This window comes from Uranotaenia lowii, chromosome 1, assembly GCF_029784155.1.
Source record: "Uranotaenia lowii strain MFRU-FL chromosome 1, ASM2978415v1, whole genome shotgun sequence".
Classification (NCBI taxonomy): domain Eukaryota; kingdom Metazoa; phylum Arthropoda; class Insecta; order Diptera; family Culicidae; genus Uranotaenia; species Uranotaenia lowii.
The window spans coordinates 128,785,731-128,798,484 of NC_073691.1; the positions used below are offsets into that span (position 1 = coordinate 128,785,731).

At 43.1% G+C, this 12,754-nt stretch overlaps 1 protein-coding gene across 2 annotated transcripts in view; it reads right to left on the reverse strand.

Moving 5' to 3' along the window:
• The window catches only part of LOC129739980 (probable maleylacetoacetate isomerase 2), an 89,640-nt gene extending 77,331 nt beyond the window's left edge, over window positions 1-12,309 (reverse strand). The window contains exons 1-2 of one of the 2 annotated variants that reach the window (XM_055731560.1): window positions 11,941-12,309; window positions 11,368-11,545 (exon numbers count right to left, since the gene is read on the reverse strand). In XM_055731560.1, coding sequence (XP_055587535.1) covers window positions 11,368-11,545; window positions 11,941-11,964 — 202 coding nt within the window. In that variant the 5' untranslated portion in view covers window positions 11,965-12,309. Of the gene's footprint in view, window positions 1-11,367; window positions 11,617-11,940 lie in introns of those variants that run through there. The other variant, XM_055731559.1, reaches the window with a different exon arrangement.
• Between the last annotated feature and the right edge of the window lie 445 nt (window positions 12,310-12,754).

The following is a 12,754-nucleotide window of genomic DNA, read 5'->3' on the forward strand; positions in this document are numbered from 1 at the left end:
TAGCTGGGTGCTATGAGTGCTTGTTAGAGGAACATAGCTGGGTGCTATGTTGAGTCATACTTGTGCTGGGAGCCGAGTGTGTAGAAATCATAGTTGGGTGCTATGAGTGCATGATAAAGGAACATAGCTGGGTGCTATGTTGAGTCACACTGCTGTTAGTCGAGTGTGTGGGAATCATGCTGGGTGCTATGTTGAGTGACACTTGCGCCGGGAGCCGAGCGTGAAATAAATAATGCTGGGTGCTATGTTTGTTAAATAGAGGAGCATAGCTGGGTGGTATGTTTAGTGACACTGTGTCGAAAGCCAAGTGTGTGGAAATCATACCTACATGCTATGTGTGCATGACGATAGTGAAACGTTGGTGCTTTGCTGAGTGACATTAATACCAAGAGCCTAGAGTGAAGTAAAACATTGTTGGGTGCAGTGTGTGTAACTTTGCATGTTTTGATAAAAAAAAACAGCAGATTAGATTTAATCACGGCTAGGTGATATGACGAATAAATTTTGCCGGGGGCGAAAGTAATTGTTCCGTGCTATGAAGGCCGGTTAGCTGACTTGTGTTTCAGAATAACACTATCATGTGTCGTTTTGAGTAAAACTTATTGTACAGAGTTTAAGGTAGATAGGGTGTTGGTTCAATCTCTGTTCATTTCAGATAAAAAAAAAAAACGCCTGCCCATGCTCCTTTGTGAACAAATTGTGATCAGAGGACCATGCGGTTTAAAATGCTGCATTTAGGAAGACCGCAACTTCAAGATATTTCAGAGGCTTGGATGGTACAGGGAATTGTCCCTTCGTCATTCTTTAGAAGTGATATTGCGATAAGGCTGTCGAAGGGTTAGATAATAGCACTGACCATACTGACTGGACACTCGATTTCGTTTTCTGGATAATTTTTCCAGAAAAAAAAAACAAAAAAAATCATTTTTCCAACAGTACGCAATGTCGATTCCAGAGTGCGCATCGATCGATTTGAAGAAATGCTATCCCAGTTAGGAAATGCCACCCAACTTTAAAAATAAAACACGCAATTTCTACGATAAAATCGGGCTAAACAGGACCATTTTTCCTACAGGGCGTTTTTTGTCAAATTTTTCAGGTTCGCCATCTGCCGTCGGTATTGCGAACCTGCAAAATCTGACAACAAAAAATTAGACAGAAAATGGTTGAATTTTTGTTCTAAGTGTCATGTCAGTGTGGTCAGTGATAATAGTCAAGTTCCATAATAGTCAAGTTATTATGGAACAGCGTACACTGCGTAATATTATAAAGTGAATCGATGAACGTTTCGCTTACTTGTGTTACGTTTGCGTCAGCAGTAGAATTATTGTGATTTAAAAAAAAAAACCGAATCGTAGCATTCTTGAAAACGCTCGTTCGTTGGCTGAGGTTGTTGCGTTGGATAGGTAGCGGTAGCTCAAAGACGCAAACATCCAGGAGGAAAAGAGGAGGATCGGTACATGGAACGAAAGGCAATATTTAATCTGCAAAGTAAGATCAAATTAAGAATCGTCTGATCCCCATCTAAACAGATTTCTTAAGGATGTTGCAAAGGTCATGGCAAGGAAAACGAGAGGGGCCAGAAATTGTTTGTGGTCGGTGTGACCACATCCTTAGAATGCCTAACCATTGGAAGGGAGTTTCGTGAGTGCCAGAAGGAAGAACATTTCTAAGGCGTACTGTCGTGAACGTTCGCTGTATGCAAAAGCGGGGTCACCACTGAAAGGGTTCAAGCCATTGACGGCACCGGTATGCTACTTGGGGTAGTAGGGAGTGTGGATCCTGAGAGTGGCAGCAGGGTCTACTATTCATTCTACACAGGGAGTCAGTCCAACGTGCTTTTATTGAAGGATTGGTGGCACAATGGTTGAGTTGTTTATCGATTCAGTGTCTGAACTAATTTGATAGTTACTGAAACGTCAGGTCGTCGTTCCAAATTGTAGAAAAAGGTTACGAAAGGGTCTTGAAGCATACGGTGGTGCAGGGACACTTCATATTTTTGGTGCGTTTGAAGGTGGAATTGTAGTAGGAAGTCAGTCAGCTAGGGAACTTACTCAGAGTGTCACATCGAGAGGAAGTTGACCATTCTCAGGATCGGCTTCAAAGTGAATGCGATCACGAATATGAAAGAATTGTAAAATTCAATGTAAAATTCAGCGAGAAAAAATAGGTTACTCGGATACTAGGTGGATTCCCAAGTGTTACACTTTCCGATGTCAAACACGATGCACTGGCTACCTACTTTTTTCCGTCGTCCGGAAAATGAAAAAAAGGTCTAGAGGTTCTTGGGTTATGGCCATTAGTATGGAAGGTTCCTTTCCAAATCTATGCAGAGCTCGATGGGTCACTGAGGTGGTTTATTTGGAAGGGGATTGTATTAGGAAGCTACGGAGAGATTGTTCCTCATTGTTTGAAGATGCGAGTCTGGCGCTAGGATAATTTGCTAGTCATCAGGATTGTTCACGGTTACAGAAAAGCGATGTTTCAAAGCCGAGATGGAGGGTCTTCTCGTTTGATGGGAAGAAGGTTTAATGCAAAGCATTGACTTTCCTTTTTGCTCGGAACTACCATGTGGTCGCTATGGAGGATGGATACGGCGCCTACAAAGTTTTAATACAGATTCGTCGATTTCCTCGAACAGAGTGATGTCGCAGACGACTTATCACAGTTGACGACGTTCACACAAAAAACACTTGATGAATCAGTAGAATTTATGGTGGAAACAAGGGTTTAAACCGGAACCATTACCTTTGTTCCTTTTAAGTGGTTTCTGCTAATAGTGAAGATTCAACTATAAGGTTGGCTCAAGAAGCTCTTGCCGTAGATAGTTTCTACAAGTGGCCCTTGTGCTTCACGGTAGATAGGAATTACTGAGCTATGTTTTGTCAATGATGTCCTGCTTGGAGGTGTCGAGGATTTGCGCTTGTGTCCGCTCCTAATTCCTAATTCGATGTGTATCTCTTGTTATGACATCTCGAATTGTCTGAGAGCGGATAATGAGCCGCACGGTGTCAATCTAAAAGGTACAATGCCTTACAAGTTGAGTGGTGAAATGGAGTGCCAGAACCGTTAAGTCTTGAAAGAAGTGCATCGAAGTTTCAAATGAGCAAGAGGTTACGACAGGAAAGGATTGTATCAGTATCTGCTTGCATATCGTTGCAGCTATAGGCAGTGATGAAGAGGCCAGAGACGCTGACATGATTCAGATGGAAAAGGGGAGAATGTGCGCTGATCTTTGCCAGAGGCAGCGACCGAGCGGAGTTGAGGTAGGAGATCGTGTGGTAGCCAATAAAATGTCAATGCATTACATACTGAAATCCGCACTCCTGAGAAATTCGTTGTTATTCAATGGAAAGGGACGGATATCATGTTTTGTTCTTCGTCATCTAGAAAAGTGTTTGAAAGGGCTGCTTTCTCACCAGAAGTCATTTCCAATAAGTGGACGGAGGGTGACAGTTTCAGTGTCTGACCCTGTATCGGACCAAATGAATATAGAGTAGCGTTAGATGTCATTTGAAAAAGATGGCATCCGGAATCCAACTGATGCCTGAAAGTCTACAGAAGGATCAACCAGGATGAGATCAGAATCAGGTAGACTAGGTGATTTGATTTCACATCGTTTGTCAAGGTTACTTACATTTCTTTTAAAGAAAGGGTGGGGTGTAGGGTTTTATACTTTTTTTTTTTTTATTAGTTGTTAACCCAGGTGGTAAATCCATTTTACGGATTGCATTCCAAGGCACGGCGAGCCACCGCGTCCCCCCAGTTTGCTACTCTGGGTCCATGGGTGCAATTGGACGACTCATGATACAATGCTAAGGAACACTGTACCCCCTACGCCATAAAGTCCACCTGGGGCCACTGACCTTTGTTCCCACCTCGAACTGTTTGACACACTTTGCTTCAATAGTGGGAGGTCATTTCGCGCTAGTGCGCTCCAAGGCAATACTCGTTTCCGAACCCTCTGTCAGCATAGCCTCATTCTAACACAACTCGATGCGCGACCCCTCCTCTGACGAGTTAGGACCCGACATCTCATCGTGTGAATGAGGTCCCCACGTAGCGCAACTACTAACTTTGTGAATCCAGTCCAAGATCCAGAAACACAAAGCGAGTTGTCGACGGCACTTTCTCTGTTCAAACACGCGGGTAGGGGGGGTAAGCCCCCTAGGCCACGTGTAGGACTCAGACTCCTCCGAACTCACAAATAGTGTTGACTTAAGTCACCACTCAGCGCAACTACCCGATCTTCAAGTCGGGCGCTTGACCACCCGAAGCGCAGATCGAGCTATAGAACGCCCTCATCAGGTCACACTCGCGGTTCGGGTGCAACAATTCCCGAAACGCGTGTCGAACCCTGACACCTCCGGCAGAATGTGCCTCTCGGACACTGACGTGTAAACACGTCCCTAAGTGATCGGCCCTCCATTGGCCACCACTTTGCGCATCTACTCATTTTGCGAGACGGGTCTATACCCACCGAAGCGCAAAACAAGTTGGCGATCGCTCTCCCTCCGGTCACATCCGCATATCAGGGTCATGACCCCCCGAAAGCGTGTTGGACCATCACGCTCACACCCAAGTACCGGTACCTAAGTACCCGGGTGCACCACTTCTTCCGCGCGGGTTTGGCGGGACCCGTCGACGGCCTCTAGTGGGTTTGGTGTAGTTCTTTTGGCCGTACATCTGCAATACGCCGGACTTGCAGACACGTTTCCACTCTGCACCACGGGGAGGTGGAACTACGTCGCAGAGACGAAGAACATATATTCTTTGAGAAAGTATATTTAAGAATTGGAATATTATAGACGGATAGAAGATTAGAATAAGGTGAAAGATGTTGGAAATGAGCGGAAGGTTATTCTTCTTATTCCAAATTTATTTCAATTTTCCCTGCTAAGCAAAACACTGTTCAAGAGTACTTTTAACATATTCCACAGTAAAATCGAAAAACCAAACCGCCTGCTCAAGACATTTCTGCAAAATTTCTTCCAATTCTTCCTGATGACGGCCTTTAGCTTCCAGCTTTTCCATTAATAACACCTCGTTTTCACTAGTAAAATCTTCGAGCAGCTCCCATTGTCCCCTCAGAAAGAACGTTCGTCCCTCGGTTGAGGTATCGCGTTCCAATATGGCAAGTGCCTGTTGGGGCGTGAAAAAGGCCACTAGTTGCAGCAGATTGACCAGGCTGTTGATTTCGCTCTGGGAATCGGTAGAAGTAACCTCGTAGACCTTAGCCGCACAGTTAGAAAGATCATCATCCAACAGCTGGCTGAATTTGTGATGATCGTCTAGAGCGCTTGTAAGACATATCGATTGATCTTCATTCAGATCACCGTTGAATGTTTCGATGAATTCTCTCGCTTCGAAGGTTCTCCGCCTGGCATGGGTCGTTACGTTCCCAAGCTGAATTAATGCGTCACGATGCGCTTTAGCGACGATTGACCAGTGTTGTTCGCGAATGTTTGTCAGCTGCAAAGTGATATTTCGACTCAGATTCTCTAGAAGATCTTGATAGTGTTCTGGGGTATCACTAAATGCCGTGTTGGCCACGAGCAACACTAACAGTAGTGGTACCGTGAACATGCTGCTATTTTCAAGGGTGACTAAGAAATCTGTCTAGTTTTTTATTTTACATGTTGGATTATAAGTTCCTAATCGAACGGTAGCCGTTATTTATTGCTTCTGGATTAGATAAGAACGCGCCCAAGAAATCCCGAATGTATTCGAGATTTAGTTCACGATGAAATCTCTTGTGATATTGACGTTGCTTGCGGGAGTTGTCCTTTCGCAGGGAGTAAGCCCAGGTGATTATCTGAATAAATTTGGAGATCTTGCACACGAGATCGACAATGAGGTTGAACGTTTACGGGGCTTGAATAGCGAAGCTATTTTGGCAATGAATCAGAAGATGCTGCGGTTTCTGGGAAACTACACGATAGCCGCAAAAGATCAGCTATCCGACGCGAACACAACCATTGAAGTTCAGGAATGGGTGAATACAGATCCAGCCGCTCAGGTGTGTTTCGACTGGGCTTACATTCTGGTCGATTTGTACAGCTGGTTCATCACCTGGGACATCGGTTGGTGCGCATTGGATACTTATGAACTCACGACAGCAGATGCACAGCATCATTTTCACTCTCATGCTCACTACATCCTGAGGGCCAGCACTGATGGATTGAACACACCAGCACGAGCTCTTAGTGAGGTTCAAGGTCCAGAAGATCAGCTAGATTTGGTGCGTGAAGAATACGACTGGCTGCTTTATCTTTGGGGTAACTATCGGAGAGTTTTGCAAGAGGAAATTGACAGCCATGATGCAACGGGTGATCAGATCGCTGAGCAGCTCCAGGAATGTCTCGATGAGGTGATGGAAGACGTCGATTACTGGATAAGATACATCGAAAGTGACTTGGAGTATTGTTTACAAAACCTTGAAGTTTAATAACAATACTTTGGAAATCATTACTGACATCTTAATTCGCGTGATGATTAAATAAAGTTATTTCATCTTGCAACTTATATCTAAATATCCAGAATTTTATCACTAATCAGCCTGCAATACAGCAGGTAAGGGTTTCCGATTGTTGAAATATATTTAACATTAAAGGAATTCAGATATTTTTTATCTTTCGCGATTTCGTAACTATGTTTAGGGGAGAATGGGGATACTTGATTCCCTTTTCTTATTTCCATCGTATCTTTTTGGAAAAAATGAGCAACTCGTCGTCTTTTGCATATTCCGATAGCCTGTAATTTCCAGGGAATCCAAAAATCGTTATCCTCCGATAGAACTTAACGATCAAAACACCCGTGAGATAAATTTTCATCCGCAAGAACACTATACTAGCTGTTTAGTTTAGGCACCACTGTGGTAGCATAAAACGAATCCAACAGAAGAGTTGCTCTGCGAATGCTGTAACCCTCCAGATTATTTCGTGTTATCTTGGTCAATCTCTCCCTCTTCATGCACTGTATGATAATATGCGTCATCGTCAGTGGAAAAGATCATCGGTGACTACCGTTGATGATACTGCGACCGATAAGAGAGTGTCTCTATTGTGTGGAAAAAACATCGCAGTATCCGAACCCAATCTGGAGTGCTGCGTACGAACAAGCCGGCCATCGATCAAACAGTTGAGCATGCACATTCGAACTGCTATCACACGGTCGCCGTAATTTTATCGTCTTTTCCTTTTGTACTTAAGTCTAAATCATAGTTAAGTTAAAACCCGAAGTAAAATTTAAGATTAAATCTAGAATCCGCGCGTTGTCCAATAATTGTTCGAAAATCTAAACCTACGGAATATCCCAAAAGGTTATTTGAGCTAACGAAGATCATCTGTTCAGGGTGAACGAGTCGTTGAGGTCAACGACCAGGCTGCAACCGATAGCCGGGGACCAGACGAATCAAGGCAGGTATTGGCCCATTCCGGATCAAACATTGGTCCTTCGAACCGGATGAGGGCCTTGGACCGGCTGTAACACCTACGGAATCGAACACAAGAACGCGCTGGAGGTTTGGTGAATGATTCGCCATTTTGCATCGGGAACCAAAAGAAGCTTGCTGGACAGCGTCGTCGACGCCATCGCTAATAGTGGTCGAACAAAAGCGGTTTTTGTTCTCTATTAGCTATTCAAGGAAGCAGAATCAATGCTACGGTGCATGCTAAGCGGATAGCAAGCTCAACTCAACACAAAAGGACGGACGTCGTGAAGGTGAGGCGCGGCTATCGCGGTTGGTTCTGATCGCCCCCTCCCTTCGGGTTTATAACCAACACAGTACAGAGGTGGTTCGGAAAGGTGAGGCGCGGCTGTCTTGGTTGGTTCCGATCGCCCCCTTCCTTTGGTTCAACATCAACGCGGTGCGAAGGCTATCAAGAAGAAGGTGAGGTGCGGTTGATCCAGATCACCCCCTCCCTTGTGGCTCAAGTTCGGGTTCGTCAACTGCGGCTCGGAGGGAATCGGTGTCGCTCAACGGTCAAGTGCATGATTAGTTGGATTGCATGTGCATGGTTTGGTCTGGCGCTGTAGAGGAGAGCATCGCGACGCACTGTGGCCTTATTTCGGTGCCTGAGATTGTCCTGCAGCAAAAGGGCAGCTCAGCGGCAAGATACATCAACATTCGGTAAGCTACATAAACCAGTGGTTCCTAGTTTAAGTTGGTGAACTTATTTTGGACTTTGGATTTATGATCACAACTGTTATTTTGTATTTATGATCAAAATTGAGTGGTTAATTTCAATATACATGGTTTACAAAAGAATATTTATTGGAAATAATCAATAACGGCACAATCCTTGAGTACGAAACTGTTCGTTAGAACAATTGTCTCATTTTCTCGGATTTTACCTTGAATTACTTCACCTTGACCTTACTTGAATTACCTTCACCTCCATTCAAAACTTGTTGGTGATTGTTGATTGATTTGGACCGGTTTGAATTATTGATATTTTTGGGTAGTCGGTTTAAACAAGTTTTTGAAAATGCCCGCAATCAAGGCTGTTCAGGATCCGAAGAATCCAACTTACAAGAATACTTAACTGTGAAGTTGAAAGAAATACCATTCTCTTTTGCGGATGTTTGGGAGTTTGTGGAAACTTTCCAAGAAGATGCAACTTATGCACAAGTTTCGGTGAGATTGTCAGCGGTGGATGATTTGTGGGAGAAATTTGGTGAAGTTCTGATTGATATCAAATCACACGAAGATTTCGTATCTGATGTTGAAGTTTATGAAAGAGAACGGAAGGAGTTCAGTGATCGCTACTATTACGCTAAATCATTCCTGATGGATAAGGCGAAGGGCCGTTTAGAATGTATAGAGCTTAATCAACCCATTCATGTTAAGAACATCGGGATTGTCACCGTCACCATCAGGAATAATGACATTGCACCTGCCACATCGCATGAACAGCATCGTACTATCAGCTTCGCACCATCAGCATCCACCACGATCATCAGTACCACCAAGGACGTGCCACTAAACACGTCATGGACCTCATTGTTACCATCATCGGAAAGAGCAGCATCGCGAATACCGGGAAAAGCGCTGGGACCATTACCAACACCGGGATTGCAACCGTCACCATCGAGAACACTGGCCTCGGACCAGACACATCGCATGAACAGCATCGCACCAGCAGCATCCACCAGCAGCATCGCATCAGCAACATCCATCAGCAGCATCGCTCTAGCATGACTTTCAGGAAGGAAGGATACACGGGATAGCATAGGGATCGGATTCAAAGGATAAACTTGGAAGGAAAAATGAGATAACAAGGATAGGTTTGATTTTGTATTTAGCCTTTCAGGAACGGACGGAATAAAGGAATCGGGGAGGAAATATTGGGAAGGAAGAGAATAGCTAATTAGGGAAGGTTTATTGTACGTTGACCAGATAGTTGTTCTACTCTATGGATAGCTTCGAAGGTAGAAGCTTCCGCAGTTTTCACAAAAATGACGCTTCAGTACGTATGGCTCGCGCTTGTTGGCTTAGGTTTTCGTTGATGAATATGCGACTGTCATTTTCGAAACCCACTTGGCGCAGAGTCAGAGGGCGAGTACGTAAATATGTACGGTAAAAATCTGATTTGTCACTTCGGAGGGCAAATTCACACAGCAGCAGAGGTGAAGAACTGTTTTTAATCGGGGGCTTGGCAAGACGGGTTAGTTTAGCTAATGGTTGTGTCGCATATCCAAGAGCAGAACAAATATTTCCGAACACAACACGAAGATCTTCATTGTCCAGATATGGATCTGGAGTACAGATATTACTAGCTCGTGATCCAGCTCGAGTTTTTTGGTATACTCCATCGAAGATTGTAGCTCGTTCTGTAGCAATTGAATGTCCTTTTGAAGATTGTTGACGTTCGCCGTGCAGTCGTTTTTAAGGTCCGCTAGTTGCGTTTCCAATCCTTCGATTCTCTGTCGTAACTTACAGTACTACGATCGGTTTGTTCTCCGATTCCAACACGAATTCTTTCAGTTTCGGCAGCCACCATTGTGCGCATTTTCATCCACAAATCCTTAAGTGATGTAACTTCTTCTTCATCACTCGTAACAACCAAATCTTCTTTGGATCGTTTGGGTGTCGGTCTGTCGGTTAAGGTTGATATCGCTGATATTCCTGGTGCTGCAAGCTTCGTTGATCGTGTGCTCTTTTGTTTTGACATCGTGTTTGTAAACAAATTAGATACGAATAGAACAAAAAAAAAAGGGGGATGAGACGTTGTGGTCTGTTTAGCGGATTTCTAATTTGGAGCGATTTCTAATGTTCCTGAAGAGGTTCCACGAAATAAAGTTATTATATCAATATTTCTAGGAAATCGTGGTTTTTCTGCACTTATTCCTTAGTGAGAAATCGAGGCACCTAGTCAAACTCAAAGTTAAGGGCTGCCACTGAAGTGCTGTTTTGAATCAAAATTACTTAATTTTGAGTTTAAAAAAAGGAGCTTGTAGCGTTCGGAGAAGAGGTGCCAGGTGGTTTCATAAACAAATCAGGACATCGCAAATAAAAAAAATAGGAGTTTTCAGGACACCAGAATATTTGTTTAAATGAAGTTCAGTGCTTCTCTTATTGCATAAATCAAGGCGAGATAACGGTGCTGTATACGCCTTAATTTATGCAACAGAAGGGACGAAAATTACCATCGGTTTAAGAGGTTAAACTTTTTAATTACAAATTCAATTGCAGTTAAGATTAACGTGCCAAGAATAAATTGCGTTAGCTCTTAGACTTCTCCTCAACACAATGTGCAATAGATTTGTCCGGAGCAGGGAAATATTCTTCATCAGCGAACGTGAATGTTCTCGCTCAGTTTTATGTGTAGACAATCTCACTCTTGAATTCAGTGCAGTGCAATTTATTTCTCCTAGTACAGCTTGGGGGAGCACGAGCAGACGAAAAAAATAGCACTCTCTCTTACTGGACAAGCCGATCTGAGGAGTTTTGCCATACATGCTTGGAAGCACATGGCTTAAAATATCGTTATTTAAATGAATGCCTCTGAGATTTTTTAATGCGCATGAAACAAGTTTTCTGTTAAATATAATCCTAGAAATGGCGATCGTTTCCAAAAAGAATACAATTACAACTGTCTAAGAACTATTTTTGCTTTAGTGAATAGTTTTTTGACTCGCGTTTCGATTTCCGAAAGCGATTGACTAATTAAAAATCAATTAGAGTACATGTGTCCTTATGAATTTCCATTGAAAGTATTTTTTAAATCCTAAAAAGTCTTGTTACCGAAAGATTTCTGAATTAAAAAGAATTAAAAGTTGTTTAGAAGAGTGTGTAGCTTTCATCACTCCGTCCGTTCTAATGTTGATTCAAACAAAAAAAATAAAAAATCTCTGTGTACTCACCAATCTGCAGCGCCGGAACCTGTTCCATCGGGTTCACCTCCCGATATTCATTGCAGTGCTGCTCCCCACCGGATTTGATCAAACTGATTGGTTTGATGTCGTACGGGATCTCCTTCAGATTAAGCGCTATTCTAACGCGCCACGAGCAGGAGCTTCTCCAGTACGAGTACAGGATCGGCTGTTCGGGAAGACAATCCACATTAGTATCATTGACTTTACCGGACGACATCGCGTTAGACACTGTAGGGTTGACTATTAAGAATCCATCAGCAAAGCCGGTCTCTCAGAATGTTGTCGTTTTTTTTGTTCCAAATTTACATAGCTTATCGCTACATGCTGTCGCCGAGATACGTTGGCAAGGTATTTGGGCAGTAAAACAGGTTCCTTTATTTATTCAGTTTCGATCGAGTATTTACCTGTTACTGACCGAATCAACAGCAGCATTCGATTGCCAACCTATCGGGCGCATCAATCGAATCCAATTGGAATTTTACGTACTCCAATTTCTTAGACCGGCTTAGCAACTGATCAAGGACAATTTTGTTTGTCAACAGCTAAATTTCATCAACTTACCTTCGACATCGCCGAAAGCGACATCGCATTGTGGAACTTTGAGTAGTTAATTTTGTTGCCGTAGCGTTCCAACTCGGAAAAGAAAATGGAATCCGTCGGGTTGTTGGCGGCGAAGGATCGCTGTTTTCCCGTGAAGAGCTCAATTTTGAGAAGCTGATTGGAGAATGTTTCCTACGAAAATAATCACCACACTTGGCACTTCGAACTTGAGCTTCGTTTCCGGGATGGTTAGAACCGCGAGATAGAGACAAAGTGAAAATATTTACGAAAAAAATGAATGGTGGTTCCGTTTTCGGTGGGCCGGTCTATGTTGACTAATGATGAATGACACTGTTTTAGGATTCTTGTTGGGCCAGGAACCGTCATCAGTCTAATTGGCGTCATTTGCCTACTTTCGCTTTCGTATCCCTAAAATATCCTTGCGATGACAACACTTCCGTAGCAGGACATGCGCACATATCGGCAAACAAGGAGCACAAAACTGCGGTAACGGGGAAATACAACAGATGTCGCCACGTTCAATGTAACGCAAACAAACGGCTTTGAAAGCGTTTAAATTCCGTTATATTTTCGCAGGATTTTAATTCTTCTTTAATCATTCATCAAATGTGATTAACAACTATAAGGATGGCTCAAAAATTTTGAAAACAGCTAGAAAAACATCGATCTTTAAATTTGGAGACCCCACTCAAATTAGTTATCAACCCAAGTAACATTTTAAGTTTTTTAAAGGAATACATGCCAACTATAAACTCGCTGATTATTTTCAAGTACGAAGATGTACATGTTTCATAACATCAGTATTGATGAGGGC